The 20,532-nt window shown below is 41.3% G+C and overlaps 1 protein-coding gene and 1 long non-coding RNA gene across 3 annotated transcripts; one reads left to right on the top strand and one right to left on the bottom strand.

Moving 5' to 3' along the window:
* The first annotated feature begins 269 nt into the window (after nucleotides 1–269).
* Nucleotides 270–1,795, top strand: LOC139417317 (uncharacterized). Its single transcript, XR_011635176.1, has 4 exons — nucleotides 270–438; nucleotides 1,113–1,144; nucleotides 1,233–1,302; nucleotides 1,566–1,795. It is a non-coding gene; the product is annotated as an uncharacterized lncRNA (long non-coding RNA).
* A 1,501-nt stretch (nucleotides 1,796–3,296) lies between these two features.
* LOC139417318 (protein-serine O-palmitoleoyltransferase porcupine-like) lies at nucleotides 3,297–17,229 on the bottom strand. 2 transcript variants are annotated; one of them, XM_071166586.1, is made up of 15 exons: nucleotides 17,128–17,229; nucleotides 16,149–16,327; nucleotides 15,757–15,949; nucleotides 15,569–15,612; nucleotides 12,072–12,253; nucleotides 11,836–11,966; nucleotides 11,591–11,611; nucleotides 11,310–11,324; nucleotides 10,606–10,731; nucleotides 8,495–8,595; nucleotides 7,686–7,762; nucleotides 7,551–7,614; nucleotides 7,200–7,285; nucleotides 4,199–4,309; nucleotides 3,297–4,057 (listed from the first exon to the last, which is right to left on the bottom strand). In XM_071166586.1, exons 2-15 carry the CDS (start codon nucleotides 16,285–16,287, stop codon nucleotides 3,956–3,958), a joined length of 1,392 nt encoding a protein of 463 aa, XP_071022687.1. In that variant the 5' UTR covers nucleotides 16,288–16,327; nucleotides 17,128–17,229; the 3' UTR covers nucleotides 3,297–3,955. The 2 variants fall into 2 exon arrangements, with proteins under 2 accessions (XP_071022687.1, XP_071022686.1); XM_071166585.1 differs by having other exon boundaries at nucleotides 16,999–17,229.
* Nucleotides 17,230–20,532: the final 3,303 nt, after the last annotated feature.

A 20,532-nucleotide genomic window follows, 5' to 3' on the forward strand; every position in this document is an offset into this window, starting at 1 on the left:
TCAGCTTTGAAAACGTCTTGCAAGATAGGCAAGAGAGATTATGCCAACTCATACTTTACATAACTCACACACGCGCACATGCACATGTACGCGCGTATCCACACACACTTATAGTCTATGATGAAAACTCTTTCTTGTTGTTGTACTTGAGAACAATTAGATCTACAGCGCATTGTCCATACAATGATGGGATTATGAGTTTGGGTCGCACGTTCAGACGTTTCGCCTGAGCTCAGCAAAGGCCAGAAGGACGGTGTCCCTCTCGCGCAGCTGACGGGGCTCTTTGCTTGTTCACTGCGCTTTTTCCCGAAAGGCCACTGGTGACGATACCATTCAGGAGCCGGAGCAATAAATGAGCGAGTTGGACGCCACATAAGCATAGAGTTTTGTAAAAGACACACAGACTATGGAGCGCAGCCAAAATGCCAGGAACAAAAGGTATTATTTGTAAAGTAAAATTTTATGACATGGTTAGCCTATATATATTTTTATTATAGCCTATTTTTTATATATAAAAAAAAATATTATCATATATAAATGCTTTTCTCGGGGTAGTGTATAATGTAGTGAATTCATGCTTATGCTATACTGCGTGTCTTTTTATTCTATTCAGTTAAAAGCTCAATATGGGACTATCCATCTAGTTGGGCTAAGACAATGTATCTCAGTGCAAGAGGTGTCACTACAGTACCTGGTTCAAATCCAGGCTGCATCACATCTGGCTGTGATTGGGAAGCCCATGGGGTGGTGCACCCTAAGAATTTGTTCTTAACTGACTTGCCTAGTTAAATAAAGGTAAAATAGTGTGTTATTTGTGCCCATAGGGTGGTGCACCCTAAGAATTTGTTCTTAACTGACTTGCCTAGTTAAATAAAGGTAAAATAGTGTGTTATTTGTGCCCAGTCTCCTCTACAGTCATACATTGACTATAACATTGACTATATGAACATTACAGTGGAGGCTGAGGGGAATCCGTTTGTTGTATTTAATGCCATTACCACGAGCCCATCCTCCCCAGTTAAGGTGGGAAATAAAATGCACCCTCCCTTTTCCTGGATCACGGGGAGTTATTTTTAAATTCTAATAAATCAACATTCTTTCATCGTTTGTAGGCAACAAATCTGACAAGAAATCAGCTACCAAGGTAAGAACAAGAACTTCTCATTCATTGTAGATTAAAACATTCAAGTTTGAGTTTGTCTAAGTTATTTCCCCCCAATGAATCTCCTCAGCAACCTCAGAGTCCTAAGGAGCAACCGAAGAAAGCTGATCAGAAAGGAGATGATAACAAAAAGCAAGGAGGTAAGCATTAGAGTAATCGAGGATTGAGATTAGGAGGATGATGGTCTAAAACAGCCTCATGTATATGAGTTGTCATTTTCTAAGTTTAAGTCAACTCAATCCAGTCCTTGCTCTCCAAATGATTGAGAGCTGGACCAAGTCAATTATAGTCGGCTAATTCTTCCCACCCAATGCTACAGTATGTGATAAGCAGGGTCTCTTGTCTACTTTGCATGTTGTGTGTCTGCATTGAAGGTATCTTTCGGTGTTCCATCCCCTCTTAGGACAGCCGAAGGGAGAGAAGCAATAATTTCCAGGTATTTGTAAAGATGGCTCTGGAGACTCTGCTGGGATCCTGCCATCACAAGCATGGGGGTCCTCGGGGTAGACAAGGCTGAAGAACCTCCCTTGGACCTGCAGACAGGCCATCGCTACACAACTACGCTCACCTCTTCTCACAAGGGCAGAAAGTGACCCACATTTCCATCCATCAGTGATCCACTGTGTATGCCCTTTCTTCCCACCCCGTTTCCCCTCCCTCAGTCTGTTCTGGATTGTAGGAAGCTTGGAAATGGATGGTCACGAGGTCAAACTCAGCCAATGATCTGAGCTTCCCGAGAAACTGAAACCTTCATCTACCCAATTGTTCTCTCTCTTCCCACCCAAAGTTCCTTATTTTGATCAACTGTAACAGTCCAAACCATTCTTGTAAATAAGCAAATAAACTATTATTTCCTAAAACAGTCCAGCAGTTTGTTGTTACATGTTCACACAAGATATGTTTTTGAATGCTACGTAAGAACATGTCTGCTTGGCAGAAATTGTTTACTCAAGGTAGCTTCCTTTAACAGTACTTCACAAACTTGAACCAAAGATAAATAGCGATTCAGGTTTGATACAAAATGTATTAAAAAGTATCACATATCTCCCTCAGTAGCTTCACACATATTGTAGGTAAAAGTTTGACAAAACAAACCCTTGAGATTAATATTTCACTAGGACAGTGGTGAAAGGTGGTGTGCTAAGGCTGTGCACTTGTGCCACAGATAGAACAATGAGACAGATACTTCACCAGATGTATAAAGGTGAAGCATCCGTTAGCCGTTTCCACTCACTACCAAAAATGGTAGTGAGAGGAAGCCCAGCGGCCGGCAGTGGGAGAAGATGGAAGGAGATGGCCATTCTGCAAATTAAACATTTGATCTCAATACAGTTCTGCTACAAAAACTATAAATCAGTTATGAACAAAGTGGACTAAGTTTTGTAGACTTTCCTGTTTATCAAAGTAAAATACAAAAAATTGCTTTGTTTAGGTGTGCAAAGGCGAATTGAGTTATTGCACACTTCAGAGTACGCATTCCCTAACCGAAATGTGCAGATGCATGCTAGAACAGGCCAATAGGATTTCGCTAGCTCGTGCTTGGCTCTGCCAACCTCCTTGCTTGTGAACAAATTAGTCATAGTGGGCAGAACATTGGAAACAACAGGCTGTGGTCTATCTTGGTTTAGCTATACAAATATTTTCTTGTGCATTGCAATGCAAATGAGTTGAACCTTGTATTCTACAGGAAAGCCTACTAAATTATAGTATATTTAATATCTCGTGGACAGATCTACGTAAACATAACAGATACTGTAGAATCTGTTGGTAAGGAATGGGATGTGTGGGATAACCAGCAGCAGTACGATTCAGTTTATGTGCAGTATGTTCAGGAGCAGTATGCATTCCATTAGAAATAATACATTTCCTTAAAAGCATGTTTTAAAAAAAAGAGCAGGATATAGAAAATGACCAAAGCCTTTAGTTACTGATGCAACTTCAAAACGTCATCTTAATTTTGCATCGAAAACAGGAAGTTATGTATTTTCATAATCCGCTTTACAGCAACATGAAGAACTCTGACTGACCAAGTAAAGACTTTAGTATTCTTTCTTGACTGAACTACAATAATTTGTAAAATATATATCACAGTTACATAGTTATTAACAGGACAATGGAAAAACTGGCTAAAATTTGGCACCAATTGACATGATTATTTCCATAAATAAAATTTAAAAAAAAACGTATATTTCTACTAAAATCCACAAAAGGAAAGTTGCTACCTAATAATTATGTTTTGTGCTGTCATACAAACAGAAACTTTCTTAATCTCCAACCTGGGTTTTATTTACATACTCTACAGATGTAATAACTAATTAGGTTGTAATAGAAAAATATATAGCATTCTAATATAGAGAAACAGGAAAACAATACTTAAATGGCATATTCTGGAATCACTTCTGAAAACTAGTGAACGGGTTCTTAGCAGTCCATAAAAGACTGAATGAATGACCACTGCCATGCTGACAGGATGGGTATTGATTGAGAATCACAGTGAGATGTCAGATAGCAGATCCTGATCAGTCTTTCCACAAGGGACGAATGCAGCAGCTCAAAGAAAATGATGTGATTAAAAACAAAATTAAGCGATTAAGGAAGAGTGGGGCATTATTTTAAGAGTATCAAAAATAGTTTGTCACCAGCAGGTTACAGTAAGTAGATAGCCCAATCTCTTAGGCGGTGTCCTGAGCACTGCATGTTGGTCTTGAGTAAAATAGTTTATATACTGTACAAAGGGGTGGTTCATTTCACTCCACGTCTCTATCCCCAGCTCGCTCTCTCACAGACACACATTTAGAGGATGATGCGGTAGAGCACCCAGCAGCCAAATGTCACCCAGTGGCTGGCCCAGCTCAGCTCTGACCACTTCTGAATGGTGTGATTGGCCACGTCACTCTGTAAAGGGAGAGAACGTAGACATGGGTTTGAAATGTCTAACTCAACCATAATGCTTTGTTCTAAAAGATCTGACGATGACTCAGAGTCATGTATGCATTTGACCATCTTAGAGGCTGACACCATTCAGTAAATAGTTACCTCTTCATCATCCATGTAGTCAACACTGGAGTTGAACAGAGAGCCCAGGTATGCCAGGTGGAAGACAGCCAGGGTGCTGAAGGCTACGTTAATGACGTACACCCACAGGACCTGTGTGGATGGGAAGAGCAGAAGAGATTGCAAACATTCTTATTGGTGATTTTTTTGGCATTGGTTAAAGGAAAGGTTCACCCATTTTGAATGTTATGTTTTTGTGCATCTTTGAGTGATGTTCCCTGGGTAATTTTTATTGGCGTTCAAGCAGGCAGAAATCCTTGCTGCACCCTGATAGTCGCTCTCAATACACTGGAAATTAACAGGAATACAACTTTTAGATTGTGAAAACGTCTATCATACATGTCATATTTCAATACTGGTCGATGTCAGAACTCCGGAGGACGTCTTCTTTCGAATGAGCCATAGATCATATTTTTGCGATATTCCTACCTCGAGAAATACAGTGGGGCAAAAAAGTATTTAGTCAGCCACCAATTGTGCAAGTTCTCCCACTTAAAAAGATGAGGCCTGTAATTTTCATCATAGGTACACTTCAACTATGACAGACAAAATGAGAAGGAAAAAAAATCCAGAAAATCACATTGTAAGATTTTTAATGAATTTATTTGCAAATTATGGTGGAAAATAAGTATTTGGTCACCTACAAACAAGCAAGATTTCTGGCTCTCACAGACCTGTAACTCATTCTTTAAGAGGCTCTTCTGTCCTCCACTCGTTACCTGTATTAATGGCACATGTTTGAACTTGTTATCAGTATAAAAGACACCTGTCCACAACCTCAAACAGTCACACTCCAAACTCCACTATGGCCAAGACCAAAGAGCTGTCAAAGGACACCAGAAACAAAATTGTAGACCTGCACCAGGCTGTGAAGACTGAATCTGCAATAGGTAAGCAGCTTGGTTTGAAGAAATCAACTGTGGGAGCAATTATTAGGAAATGGAAGACGTACAAGACCACTGATGATCTCCCTCGATCTGGGGCTCCACGCAAGATCTCCCCCCGTGGGGTCAAAATTATCACAAGAACGGTGAGCAAAAATCCCAGAACCACACGGGGGGACCTAGTGAATGACCTGCAGAGAGCTGGGACCAAAGTAACAAAGCCTGCCATCAGTAACACACTACGCCGCCAGGGACTCAAACCCTGCAGTGCCAGACGTGTCCTCCTGCTTAAGCAAGTACATGTCCAGGCCCGTCTGAAGTTTGCTAGAGAGCATCTGGATGATCCAGAAGAAGATTGGGAGAATGTCATATGGTCAGATGAAACCAAAATATAACTTTTTGGTAAAAACTCAACTCGTCGTGTTTGGAGGACAAAGAATGCTGAGTTGCATCCAAAGAACACCATACCTACTGTGAAGCATGGGGGTGGAAACATGCTTTGGGGCTGTTTTTCTGCAAAGGGACCAGGACGACTGATCCGTGTAAAGGAAAGAATGAATGGGGCCATGTATCGTGAGATTTTGAGTGAAAACCTCCTTCCATCAGCAAGGGCATTGAAGATGAAACGTGGCTGGGTCTTTCAGCATGACAATGATCCCAAACACATCGCCCTGGCAACGAAGGAGTTGCTTCGTAAAAAGCATTTCAAGGTCCTCGAGTGGCCTAGCCAGTCTCCAGATCTCAACCCCATATAAAATCTTTGGAGGGAGTTGAAAGTCCGTGTTGCCCAGCGACAGTGCCAAAACCTCACTGCTCTAGAGGAGATCTGCATAGAGGAATGGGCCAAAATACCAGCAACAGTGTGTGAAAACCTTGTGAAGACTTACAGAAAACTTTGACCTCTGTTATATACCCTTTGTTGACAATGACAAAGTATTGAGATAAACTTTTGTTATTGACCAAATACTTATTTTCCACCATAATTTGCAAATAAATTAATTAAAAATCCTACAATGTGATTTTCTGGATTTTTTTCTTCTAATTTTGTCTGTCATAGTTGAAGTGTACCTATGATGAAAATTACAGGCCTCTCATCTTTTTTAAGTGGGAGAACTTGCACAATTGGTGGCTGACTAAATACTTTTTTGCCCCACTGTATGGAATTTAATGGAGGGTCTAGCACAGTTTTCTTATTTAGTTGTGTATTACATGGTGCCACTGCCAGAGATATTATAGAAAGGAGATAGGAATCCAATGAATTAAGGAATGTTTAACACCCCACCCAGCAGACTGTCAACCAATCGCGTTCACGTTATCATGCTGCATCAGGCGGTTGCTAAGCTAATCGTCACGCAATCCCTTCTCAAAGTCAGTGTATATGTTGAGAAAGGTGCGGAGTTTCCTCGAAAGTACGTAATGTCACGATCCCAAAGCTATGCGATATCACGGATAGCAAGATAATTATCTCACATCTCGGGAAATCATTTGTAATGTGTTACTTCTTGTTGACAGAATTCGTGATAATGTTGGGTTTTGAACTAGCGCCCAATACTCCTATTTACTCCTTGGGCAACGTCTCCTCAAAAGTATATCTGCCATTGCAAATGTTAGACCCCACTGTGAGGCACATCAATCTGCAGGTTGAATATGGTGACATTGTAGACGCCTAAATTGATAGTGCAGTTTGTTTAGCCAATTTTACAGCTAACTAGCTACGTTACATGCCAATATGGTCATTGGTATTATTGTATGTTGCAACGTTTGCTAGCCAGCCAGCCTTTAGAAAGCATTGCGGATTTTGTAGTCAACTTGAGCTACAACAAATTTCCACAACGATTTTCCATGTTTCTACCAACCTTATTATAACGCCAAAATGAAACATTTATTTGTTGACACAAAATATTGTTCTCAGTGTTATTTAACACTGTAAATTACAGGACAGAATGGATTTGGGTATATTTTTCCTTTAAGTATAAGAGATATTGTGAAATGTTGTATGGACCATTTGCATGGGGACAATATTGACAAATCTTTTAGACTTTACATATGAAAATTACATTATGCATAAATATCACACAAATAAAATATTTAAACCATACCTTATTGTTCTTGTGAGAGCAGTTTGGCTGGCATTTCTTTGACAGAATACACGCATTAAAAATGGCTGCCAATCTCTTCCGCAAAACTGGAACAGAGGAAAATAAAATACGTCTCAGGCAGATCAAATATAATTCAATGAATCATCCTGTCATACATACTCAGCATTTGCTGTGCTTTGTGCCACAAAGCCAAGTTAATTGATTGTTCATTAGTAATAAATCAACTCTATATGTCACCAAAGGTTATTCTCCAGATGTAAATAGTGTTATTACTGAAAGGTAACGTGGAACTTAAATAAAATTAGCAAAGGGCTATTTTTGAATAGCAGGCCATTTATTTTATAGACTTACCATGCTCAATATACGTGATGAACCCGAGAGACAGTAGCACTGCACCCAGGTGGAAGCTGAGACCCTAAAGGCCAAAGGAGAATGGTAAGAAAATCTCTTACACACCTGCACTCACACCTGCGTGTGCATACTCACATGTAGAAGTGCACTGGCTGTGTATGTCACTAGGATGGCTGAAAAGGTTCCAAGGTTGCGAGCACTGGTAAAAACATCTGGGTGATCAGACAGAAACAGTTTTATGGGAATCAAGTGTGTATTCCGGTTCAAATGGAGTAAATGAGTTGGGATTTTCTTTTTTTTGAATTTTACCCCTTTTTTCTCCCCAATTTCGTAGTATCCAATTGTTGTAGTAGCTACTATCTTGTCTCATCGCTACAACTCCCGTACGGGCTCGGGAGAGACGAAGGTTGAAAGTCATGCGTCCTCCGATACACAACCAACCAAGCCGCTGCTTCTTTAACACAGCGCACATCCAACCCGGAAGCCAGCCGCACCAATGCGCCGGAGGAAACACCGTGCACCTGGCCACCTTGGCTAGCGTACACTGCGCCCAGCCCGCCACAGGAGTCGCTGGTGCGCGATGAGACAAGGACACCCCTACCGACCAAACCCTCCCTAACCCGGGCGACGCTAGGCCAATTGTGCGTCGCCCCACGGACCTCCCGGTCGCGGCCGGTTACGACAGAGCCTGGGCGCGAACCCAGGACTCTGATGGCACAGCTGGCCCTTAACCACTGCGCCACCCGGGAGGCCCATGAATTGGGATTTTCACTGATTTACATTTAAATTGTAGAGAGGCAACTGAATTATTATTTTTTTTTTAAATTTTTAAATTTTTAAATATAAATAGCAGTTGTATTAATTTTGTGTATTTGGTTCAAAGTAAGGTTTTTATAGGCATAGTAACAATGCTGTAAATGTGTCCCATTTCACAGAAAGCTTACAGGTGTTGAGCCATTTGGACATGGGCAGATTCCACGAGGTGGCCACCTCCACCATAGACCTGGGAAACTCCACATGCAAGGGCCTGGCAATCGTCATATCCCTGGAGAATAAAACACATGCATTTCAGTTGGGCTGTTTGAAGGGGGAAAGAGAACTAGGAGGGGGCCAAATAAGGTATTTACAGTGCATTCGGGAAAAATAGAAACCTTATTTACACAAGTATTCAGTCCTTTAGCTATGAGACTCGAAATTGAGCTCAACTGCATCTAGTTTCCATTGATCATCCTTGAGATGTTTCTACAACTTGAAATTGATTGGATATGATTTGGAAAGGCACACACACCTGTGTGTGTATATATATATATATATATACACACACCTGTCTCTGTGTGTGTGTGTGTGTGTGTATATATACATACATACATACATACATACATACAAGGTCCCATAGTTGACAGTGCATTTCAGAGCAAAAACCAAGCCATGAGGTTGATGGAATTGTCCGTGGAGCTCTAAGATAGGATTGTGTCGAGGCACATTTCTGCAGCATTGAAGGTCCCCAAGAACACAGTGGCCTCCGTCATTCTTAAATGGAATAAGTTTGGAACCACCAAGACTCTTCCTAGAGCTGGCCACTCGGCCAAACTGAGCAATCAGTGGAGAAGGGCCATGGTCAGGGTGGTGACCAAGAACCCGATGGTCACTTTGACAGAGCTCCAAAGTTGCTCTGGGGAGATTGGAGAACCTTCCAAAAGGACAACTATCTCTGCAGCACTCCACCAATCAGGCCTTTACAGTAGAGTGGCCAGACAGAAGCTACTCCTCAGTAAAAAGGCACATGACAGCCCGCTTGGAGTATGCCAATAGGCACCTAAAGGACTCTCAGTCCATGAGAAACAAGCTTCTCTGGTCTGCTGAAACCAAGATTGAAGTCTTTGGCCTGAATGCCATGCGTCAAATCTGGAGGAAACCTGGCACCATCTCTATGGTGAAGCATGGTGGTGGCAGCATCATACTGTGGGGATGTTTTCAGCGGCAGGGACTGGGAGACTAGTCAAGATCAAGGCAAAGATGAATGGAGCAGACTACAGAGAGAACCTTGATGAAAACCTGCTCCAGAGCGCTCAGGACCTTACACTGGGGCAAGGTTCACCTTCCAACAGGACAATGACCCTAAGCACACAGCCAAGACAATTAAGGAGTGGCTACAGGACAAGTCTCTGAATGTCCTTGAGTGGCCCAGCCAGAGCCCGGACTTGAACCCGATCAAACATCTCTGGAGAGACCTGAAAATCTGTGCAGCAACACTCCCCATCCAACCTGACAGAGCTTGAGAGGATCTGCAGAGAAGAATGGGAGAAACTCCCCAAATACAGGTGTGCCAAGCTTGTAGCATCGTACCCAAGTCTTAAGGCTGTAATTGCGGCCAACGTTGCATCAACAAAGTACTGAGTAAAGGGTCTGAATACTTATGTAAATGTGATAGTTTTTTTCTTTGTTATATACATTTGCAAAAAATATATCTAAAAACCTGCTTTTGCTTAGTCATGTTGGGTTCTGAGAATATGAAATATATTTATTCATGTCACTGAGGGAGAGAGGGTAATGTATAACGTTTACATTATATCAGGTATCCTATTGAAATATTGAGTGCCGGGAAGCGATCACGTGGCAGGCATTGATAAGGGGAGAGCCATGGATTAGTGATGGGGGGCCACGTTAAGGTTTATGGCCCATATCACTTAGTGTCCTGGCTAGCAGTGATACAATGTGTGTACAGATGTGTAGGAGGAGACTCAGCCTAGGCGGAAGGGTTAAATAGCAGTGCTTGTGTGAAAATGTGTTTGGCTAATGCAGCTGTATTAATCATCTGTTAATCTTTCATAGTGTCCGTTGAGTTTTTTTACTCTTGAGAATTAGAACCTAACAGTCATTATGGGGCATTGTGTGTAGATTAATGAGGGGAAAAAAACTATTTGATCATTTTGAGAACAAGACTAACGTAACAAAATGTGGAAAAAGTCAAGGGGTCTGAATACTTTCCAAATGCACTGTAAATTATGGCAAGTCTATGCCAAGCCTAGTCACCATGATGCTTTAATGCCCTGACCATTTGAGGTTGTCTTTCTCCTCAGTAAAGCCTGCTCCAGCCAGAGTGGTGGTGGTCTCACTCAGGTAACCCACAAAGTAGTTGCTGAAGTGGAATGAGAGTGCATTCTCATAGGCCAGGAGCCACCTAGAGGTCAATGGAAGGTTAGATTAGAAGACACCTGTCAAAATAAAAGCCTCAAATCACACTAACGGTATTTTCCTGTGCTGTATATATTTCCACACTGAGGTTGGACTAATACTGGTAAATTGTTTTAAATACTTGATAATGCCCTATTAGTGTAAGAGCTGTTTGGTGGGATGTAGTTTTGGCCTGCCTGGTGATGTGGTAAATAGACCAATAGGAAAGAGTGTTCCCAACCTTTCTGTCAATAACAGCTAGTTCTCCCCCCCACTCAAATGTTTACTTGTTCTCCCACCAGATTCCCCAACCAAACGCAATTGATGTGAGCAGAGGTGCATACGAGCACTTCTTTCCCACTGTCGCACCTTCACACTGCACTTTTCCACCTTAAGTCCATTTTTATTTTTCTTGCTTGAGAAATTGCTCTTTGCTAGGTTTCTTTCTGAACATTTAATTGAAAACAATCATAGTAAGGTACTTAATTGTTTAGCAGAAATGATTTAATATTGAGATTAAAACTACTGCATTGGACCTAACAATAATACAATTCTCCATAGTAATATAAATGCCATTAAACATACCTTGCCACAGAAGCTCTGCGCAGCAAACAATTGAAGGAAAATGTTAATCAGTTATCACCATTTATTTTATTTAATACATTTAACTGATACACACTCACTCTTAAGTCTCATGGCATGAGTGGGCAGGACAGAGACGCGGTTGTAGGAATGATGGGGATAAAGAGGTGCAGGTGTCAGGAAGGTGGAAGAGCTGGTGAGTTAGAAATGGACATGCAACATAAAATTAATTACAGAGACAGATGGAGGATATTGTATCGTCATTAAATCTGATAAATATTTACCTGATCTTCCGTTTTGTTTTGCTGGGGATAGAGCCAAGGCAAGAACATTTATTTAAAGGGAGAAAAAGAAACAAATAAGAATGTGCACATTACACTACAGAAAAACATTACTCAAACATCTTTCCTACAAAATACATTTACGTTGCACTTGTCTTTGAACGATCACACATTAATGTCTGTGGATGCATTCTATGACCTACAGTAAACCATTACAACAGCAATAAGAGGTTAGGTCATCCACTTACTTGCGTAGCAGCTTGTCTCCATAGATGGGGATGAAGTAAGGGAAGAGGTAGGGAGCAACACAGTTAGAGGTGATCAGACACAGCTGGCTCTTCACCCAGCTGACACACACTTTCCATATCCAGGAGAAACTCTGAGGAAGACAAGGAGAATATCTAAATACCATCCCTCACAAATATCCTTGATCCATCGTCTTCCGTATCCCTCTGCTCTAGACAGGACTTAACATTGAACTTACCAGTTTGCGGCCCTCTATAGCCTCTCTGTAGCTGTTAAAGCTGATCCAGGGCCCAAATATGATAGTCCCAACAAAGTAGATATAGCCCATGAACTCCACAGGAGAAGGCACATTAGCCACCACGCCCCGATCCAGGTCAAAGGCTAGAGAAATGGCCTTCATGGCAACCACCATCTGGGAACCTGCAGATACACAACTCAGTGAGACTTGAAATATTAATCACATTGTTAATGTTGTCATGTACAACCGCATGTACAACACATAGCTGTAACCTGTTAATTAATCTTTCACTGGGTTTTTGGGGATACACAGTACCAGTCAAGTTCAGACACACCTACTAATTCAAGGCTTTCTTTATTTTTACTATTTTCTACATTGTAGAACAATAGTGAAGACAAAAACTAAAAAAATATAGTTGAAGTTGGAAGTTCACATACACTAATTAAAATACGTTTTTCAACCACTCCACACATTTCTTGTTAAACAATAGTTTTGGCAAGTCAGTTCGGACATCTACTTTGTGCATGACAAGTAATTTTTCCAACAATTGTTTACAGACAGATTATTTCACTGTGCCACAATTCCAGTGGGTCAGAAGTTTACATACACTAAGTTGACTGTGCCTTTAGACAGCTTGGAAAATTACAGGAAATGATGTCAAGGCTCTAGAAGCTTCTGATAGGATAATTGACATCATTTGAGTCAATTGGAGGTGTACCTGTGGATGTATTTCAAGGCCTACCTTCAAACTCAGTGCCTCTTTGCTTGACATCATGGGAAAAGAAATCAGCAAAGACCACAGAAAAAAAATTGTAGACCTCCACAAGTCTGGTTCATCCTTGGGAGCAATTTCCAAACACCTGAAGGTACCACGTTCATCTGTACAAACAATAGTACGCAAGTATAAACACCATGGGACCACACAGCCATCATACCGCTCAGGAAGGACACGCGTTCTGTCTCCTAGAGATTAACTTACTTTGCTGCAAAAAGTGCTAATCAATCCCAGAACAACAGCAAAGGACCTTGTGAAGATGCTGGAGGAAACCGGTACAAAAGTATCTATATCCACAGTGAAAAGAGTCCTATCTCGACATAACCTGAAAGGCCGCTCAGCAAGGAAGGAGCCACTGCTCCAAAACCATAAAAAAGCCAAACCACCAGATCATTCTTTTTGGAGAAATGTCCTCTGGTCTGAAATAAAATAGAACTGTTTGGCCATAATGACCCTCTATGTTTGGAAGAAAAAGGGGGATGCTTGCAAGCCGAAGAACATCATCCCTACCGTGAAGCACAGGGGTGGCAGCATCATGTTGTGGAGGTGCTTTCCCGCAGGAGGGACTGGGGCACTTCACAAAATAGATGGCATCAGGAGGATGGAAAATTCTGTGGATATATTGAAGCAACATCTCAAGACATCAGTCAGGAAGTTAAAGCTCGGTCGCAAATGGATCTTCCAAATGGACAATGACCCCAAGCATACTTCCAAAGTTGTGGCAAAATGGCTTAAGGACAACAAAGTCAAGGTATTCGAGTGGCCATCACAAAGACCTGACCTCAAACCTACAGAAAATTTGTGGGCAGAACTGAAAAAGCGTGTGCGAGCAAGGAGGCCTTCAAACCTGACTCCGTTACACCAGCTCTGTCAGGAGGCATGGGCAAAAATGTATTTATTGTGGGAAGCTTGTGGAAGGCTACCCAAAATGTTTGACCCAAGTTAAACAATTTAAAGGCAATGCTACCAAATACTAATTGAGTGTATGTAAACTTCTGACCCACTGGGCATGTGGTGAATGAAATAAAAGCTGAAATAAATCATTCTCTACTATTATTCTGACATTTCACATTCTTAAAATAAAGTTGTGATCCTAACTGACCTAAGACAGGGAATTTTTACTAGGATTAAATGTCAGGAATTGTGAAAAACTGAGTTGAAATGTACTTGGCTAAGGTGTATATAAACTTCTGACTTCACCCTTATGGAATAATGCAGTAACCAAAAAAGTGGTAACCAATTTGAAATAAATGTTATATTTGAGATTCTTCAAATTAGCCACCCTTTGACTTGATGACAGCTTTCCACACTTTTGGCATTCTCTCAGCCAGCTTCACCTGAGGTAGTCATGCATTTCAATTAACAGGTGTGCCTAGTTAAAAATTTAATTGTGGAATTTCTTTCCTTCTTAATGCGTTTGAGCCAATCAGTTGTGTTGTGACACGGTAGGGGTGGTATACACAAGCTAGCCCTATTTGGTAAAAGACCAAGTCCATATTATGGTAAGAACAGCTCAAATAAGCAAAGAGTAACGATAGTCCATCATTACTTTAAGACATGAAGGTCAGTCAATCTGGAAAATTTCAAGAACTTTGAAAGTTTCTTCAAGTGCAGTCGCAAAAACCATCAAGCGCTATGATGAAACTGGCTCTCATGAGGACAGCCATAGGAAAGGAAGACCCAACTTACCTCTGCTGCAAAGGATAAGTTCATTAGAGTTACCAGCCTCAGAAATAGCAGCCTAAATAAATGCTTCACAGAGTTCAAGTAAAATACATCTCAAAATCAACTGTTCAGAGGAGACAGTGTGGAAGTGTCCACACTGACCTTCATGGTCAAATTGCTGCAAAGAAACCCCTACTAAAGGACACCAATAAGAAGAAGAGACTTTCTTGGGCCAAGAAACACGAGCAATGGACATTAAACCGGTGGAAATCTGTCCTTTGGTCGGTCTGATGAGTCCAAATTTGAGATTTTTGGTTCCAACCGCCGTGTCTTTGTGAGACGCAGGGTAGGTGAACGGATGATCTCCGCATGTGTGTTTCCCATCATGAAGCATGGAGGAGGAGGTGTGATGGTGTGCGGGTGCTTTGCTGGTGACACTGTCTGTGATTCATTTAGAATTCAAGACACACTTAACCAGCATGGCTACAACAGCATTCTGCAGTGATACACCATCCCATCTGGTTTGCGCTTAGTGGGACTATCATTTGTTTTTCAACAGGACAATGACCCAACACACCTGCAGGCTATATAAGGGCTATATGACCAAGAAGGTGAGTGATGGAGTGCTGCATCAGCTAAACAGGCCTCCACAATCACCCGAAAAGCAGCCAACAAGTACTCAACATATGTGAGAACTACCAATATTTTTGGAAAAGCATTCCTCATGAAGCTGATTGAGAGAATGCCAAGAGTGTGCAAAGTTGTCATCAAGTTGTCATCATCAGCAAAGGGTGGCTACTTTGAAGAATATAAAAATATTTTGATTTGTTCAACACATTTTTGGTTACTTCATAGTTTGTCTTCACTATTATTCTACAATGTAGAAAAAAAGTTAAAATAAAGAAAATCCCTTGAATGAGTAGGTGTCCAAACGTTTGACTGGTACCGTGTGTGTGTGTGTGTGTGTGTGTATATATATATATATATATATATATATATATATATATATATATATATATATATATATATAAAAACTAATTACAAAGTATGAACCAACCTCTCATTTTGTGCCAGGTGGTGGTGTCCATCATATGCAGCTCTCTGGTTGGATAAGTCAACAGTAGACCAATTAGAGGCTGTTTACTCCACTAGGAGCTAAAAGGACTAAGTCAAGTTGTTTATCATCAATCATCTTTGCTTAAAAAGTTGTATGTTGTTGCCTGGTAACAGAGAAGGCCTACCTACCCCATGAGCAGGTAGATGAGGATGGTGATGGAGAGGAAGGTGGCCCGGTTACTGGAGTGTCGACAGAGGAAGAGGATGAGGTAGCACAGTAGACTGAGCAGTACCACCCACACCATGTGGAGCTCAAAGAACAGGTACAGGGTGTAGAACCCTCCTGCCACAGTGCTCAGGTGTTTCACATAGGATGGGAGGCCTGACCAGGCAAACAAAACAATAACACAAAGAGAATAAGAGCATGTAGTTGTAGACAGTCATAAAACATGCATGTAGTCCTTCAGTACTATATAATAATTTTTCAAAAATGTAAAATCTAAATGACTCTAATACTCATCATGTCTGCGACAATGAAATTCCGAAAGTGACGTTTCAAACAAAGGAATGTGAAATCTCACCCAGAATCCAGAGAAGTCGGCATAGAAGGCAGATGACCAGAAGCTGCCAGACCTGCTCCAGGCCCTGCTGAGCGGTGGGCAGAAGACAGCCCTCCACAAGCTCATGGAAGAACTCCTGTCGGCTGAAGGACCCCATCATGCTATTCACAGAACCTTGGAAGGTTCACTCTTCGTGCATGCTGACAAAGTAAGCAGAGCAGGGTTACTGGCTAAACTATATTAACATTTTAAATGTAAGTTCTTTAGCAGATGCTGTTATCTAGAGCGAAGTACAATTAATACATTAATCTTAAAATAGCTAGGGGCACAATCATATATCACAGTCGTTCCTCGGTAAAGTAGTTATCAAGTCTGTGATAGTAGGAGAAGACAAGCAGTTTCTCTTTTTTTTTTGGGGGGGGGGGGGGGGGGGGGCATCTGTGCATCAACAAAAAGCATTATATGATATGCAGGCAGCTGTGTGCGTTCATGGACAACTACAGACAGTACCAGGCAAGCTGTTCTGCTATATCAATATATCGTACATTTAATATATAAGTGGCCCAAATGGTCTTCAACAAACGGACAGGTTTATGTTGTTTCCCAAGCTACAACACACAACATTAATTTGCATGCTGGTTTACAAGGCACAACTCACAAATAACTAGCTAGCAGGCTGGCGCCATACAAATCCGTCCTAATCCGCAGTGCAGTTGTCTTCACACTGACGTCAGCTGCGGTTTGCAAAGGTCGTAGCAGTACAGTCTTCCATTATTGTGCTCACTTGATAACGATAGCTATCCGCTATTAATGAAATTCGCTGACCATGCTTTCTCACCAATCGACCATGATCAGATAAGAAAATACCTACACACAGTGGTGTCTGGATTGTCAGCCGAGCCCCACACGCTACACCGCCAGAGGGAGAAAGACGCTTTTTCACGAGACTCATCATCATTCCAGATTTGCTTATATTTTTGAGAGGAAAATTGTGTTTTACCTCCAAACCCTTCAGTCAGTTGTTCCCTCAAATGGGTTTACTTGTCCGTTTCTTCTATCTGTAACCACTTGACACAATGTTATGAGTTTCATGCACGGCCGGTCCAGATGTAGCGTGACGCCGACACCAAACTCCAGGTCTTAGCATCAGCAGCAGTTGCTTTAGCAATTCATGCAGCCAGTGCTACTATACAAACGGATTAACCAATCAACTGCGTCGCTTTAGAGGAATCAGCCAATTATTGGAGTTGGTTGCCCCGATACAGGTAGTTAGAAAATCAACTGCAACTGTTACCAGTGGTGGCTTTGACTGTATGCCCAATCACAAAGGGTACATAAGGTACAGGTATTATGCGACCAATGGGACGCATACAGTGAAAAATACGCTCCGCCTGCAGATATCCTTTTGGTCATGGATTCGCAAATGCGTTCCAGGGAGCATAGCTTTGTCTCAGACAAACCTTACAAACCATATCGATAGATAATAGATCAAATGATTTGCAAAAAATCTAACAAAGTTGATAAAATGTACAAATTAATTGTGAGTAAAGTAATAACTCTACTGTGGCTTTGGGAGACAAGGGAATATAAAATTAGTGACAATATCTATGGTCTATGTTTATATACAGTGCATTCGGGAAGTATTCAGACCCCTTGACTTTTTACACATTTTGTTAAGTTATTCTAAAAATGGATTCAATTAAATTGTTCCCTCAATCTACGCACAATACCCCATACTGACAAAGTGAAAAAAGTTTATTTGATTTTTTAGCAAATGTATTCTTCGGTACAAGTCTCAATGACCATGAATGGCCCAGCCAGAGCCCAGACTGGAACCCGATCAAACATCTCTGGAGACCTGAAAATAGCTGTGCAGCTTGAGAGGATCTGTAGAGAAGAATGTGACAAGCTTGTACGATCATACCCAAGAAGACTTGAGGTTGTAATCGCTGCCAGTAGATTCTTTAACAAAGTACTGAGTGAAGGGTCTGAATACTTATGTAAATGTGATAGCATTTTTTTGTATACATTTGCAAAAATATATATAGATTTTGCTTTGTCATTATGGGGTATGGTGTGTAGATTGGGGGGGGGGGGGGGATGGGAATTTAATCAATTTTAGAATAAGGCTGTAACGTAACAAAATGTGGAATGTCAAGGGGTTTGAGTACTTTCCGAATGCACTGTAACTAAGAAACTTGGGCTTTAAAAAAAAAAATACTAATTGGTATTTTGACCAATCAGATCAGCTCTTTAAAAGATCTGATGTGAAAAGATTTGATGTGATTGGTCAAAAGACCAATTAGTGAAAAAAATATAGAAATTTGTCTGCCTTTGTAAACACAGCCTAGTTTACATTTACCACATGGCCTAGTTTACATTTACCACATGAATAGTACTTCAAACTCAAAGTCGAAATTCAGTTTAACCAATATTTATACGAGAGATAGGAGTCATTAGCTGCTGCCAAGGCAGTATCTACTCTTCCTGGGGTCCAGCAACATTAAGGCAGTTATATACGATTAAAATTATTACATGACATTACATTTAATAACACCTTTCACCTCAGCCCACATATCTACGATAACAAAATCAATGCGTGTGTCTATGTCTCTTCATTGTCCCCGCTGTTCCGTAAAGGTGTATTTTTATCTTTTAAAATAAAAAAAAGAAAATGATACTGCTTGCATCAGTTACCTGATGTAGAATAGTTCCATGTAGATTGTGAAGAAACCTCTGGTGACATGTCTTTTGGGGTATGCATGGGTGTCTGAGCTGTGTGCTAGCAGTATAAATAGACAGCTTGGTGTCAGTAGTGCAGATGCGATGAAACTAAGGCCTGTAGGACCTGCCTTGTTGATAGTGCTGTTAAGGCAAAGTAGAGCTTTATTATGGACAGACTTCTCCCCATCTTAGCTACTGTTGCATGAATATGTTTTGACCATGACAGTTTACAATCCAGGGTTACTCCAAGCAGTTTAGTCTCCTCAACTTGCTCAATTTCCACATTATTCATGACAAAATGTATTTGAAGTAGAGGGTTTAGTGAATGATTTGTCCCAAATAAAATGCTTTTACTTTTTGAAATATTTAGGACTAACTTACTTCTTGCCAGCCATTCTGAAACTGACTGCAGCTCTTTTTTAAGTGTTGCGGGGATTTCACTCACTGTAGTAGCTGACATACATAGTGTTGAGTCATACATAGACACTCAGAGCCAGTGACAGGTCATTAGTAAATATTGAAAAAGGTAAGGGGCCTAGACAGCTGCCATGGGGAATTCCTGATTCTACCTGGATTATGTTAATGAAGTTATTTGCAAATTATGGTGGAAAATAAGATTTTGGTCAATAACAAAAGTTTATCTCAATACTTTTTTATATACCCTTTGTTGGCAATGACAGAAGTCAAACGTTTTCCGTAAGTCTTCACAAGGTTTTCACACACTGTTGCTGGTATTTTGGCCCATTCCTCCATGCAGATCTCCTCTAGAGCAGTGATGTTTTGGGGCTGTTGCTGGGCAACACGGACTTTCAACTCCCTCCAAAGATTTACTATGGGGTTGAGATCTGGAGACTGGCTAAGCCACTCCAGGACCTTGAAATGCTTCTTACGAAGCCACTCCTTCGTTGTGTTTGGGATCATTGTCAAGCTGAAAGACTTGAAAAATGCCCTTGCTGATGGAAGGAGGTTTTCACTCAAAATCGCACGATACATGGCCCCATTCATTCTTTCCTTTACACGGATCAGTCGTCCTGGATCCTTTGCAGAAAAACAGCCCCAAAGCCTGATGTTTCCACCCCCATGCTTCACAGTAGGTATGGTGTTCTTTGGATGCAACTCAGCATTCTTTGTCCTCCAAACACGACGAGTTGAGTTTTTACCAAAAAGTTATATTTTGGTTTCATCTGACCATATGACATTCTCCCAATCTTCTTCTGGATCATCCAAATGCTCTCTAGCAAACTTCAGACGGGCCTGGATATGTACTGGCTTAAGCAGGGGGAAACGTCTGGCACTGCAGGATTTGAGTCCCTGGCGGCGTAGTGTGTTACTGATGGTAGGCTTTGTTACTTTGGTCCCAGCTCTCTGCAGGTCATTCACTAGGTCCCCCCGTGTGGTTCTGGGATTTTTGCTCACCGTTCTTGTGATCATTTTGACACCACGGGGTGAGATCTTGCGTGGAGCCCCAGATCGAGAGAAATTATCAGTGGTCTTGTACGTCTTCCATTTCCTAATAATTGCTCCCACAGTTGATTTCTTCAAACCAAGCTGCTTACCTATTGCAGATTCAGTCTTCCCAGCCTGGTGCAGGTCTACAATTTTGTTTCTGGTGTCCTTTGACAGCTCTTTGGTCTTGGCTATAGTGGAGTTTGGAGTGTGACTGTTTGAGGTTGTGGACAGG

Source organism: Oncorhynchus clarkii, chromosome 9, assembly GCF_045791955.1.
Source record: "Oncorhynchus clarkii lewisi isolate Uvic-CL-2024 chromosome 9, UVic_Ocla_1.0, whole genome shotgun sequence".
Classification (NCBI taxonomy): Eukaryota; Metazoa; Chordata; class Actinopteri; order Salmoniformes; family Salmonidae; genus Oncorhynchus; species Oncorhynchus clarkii.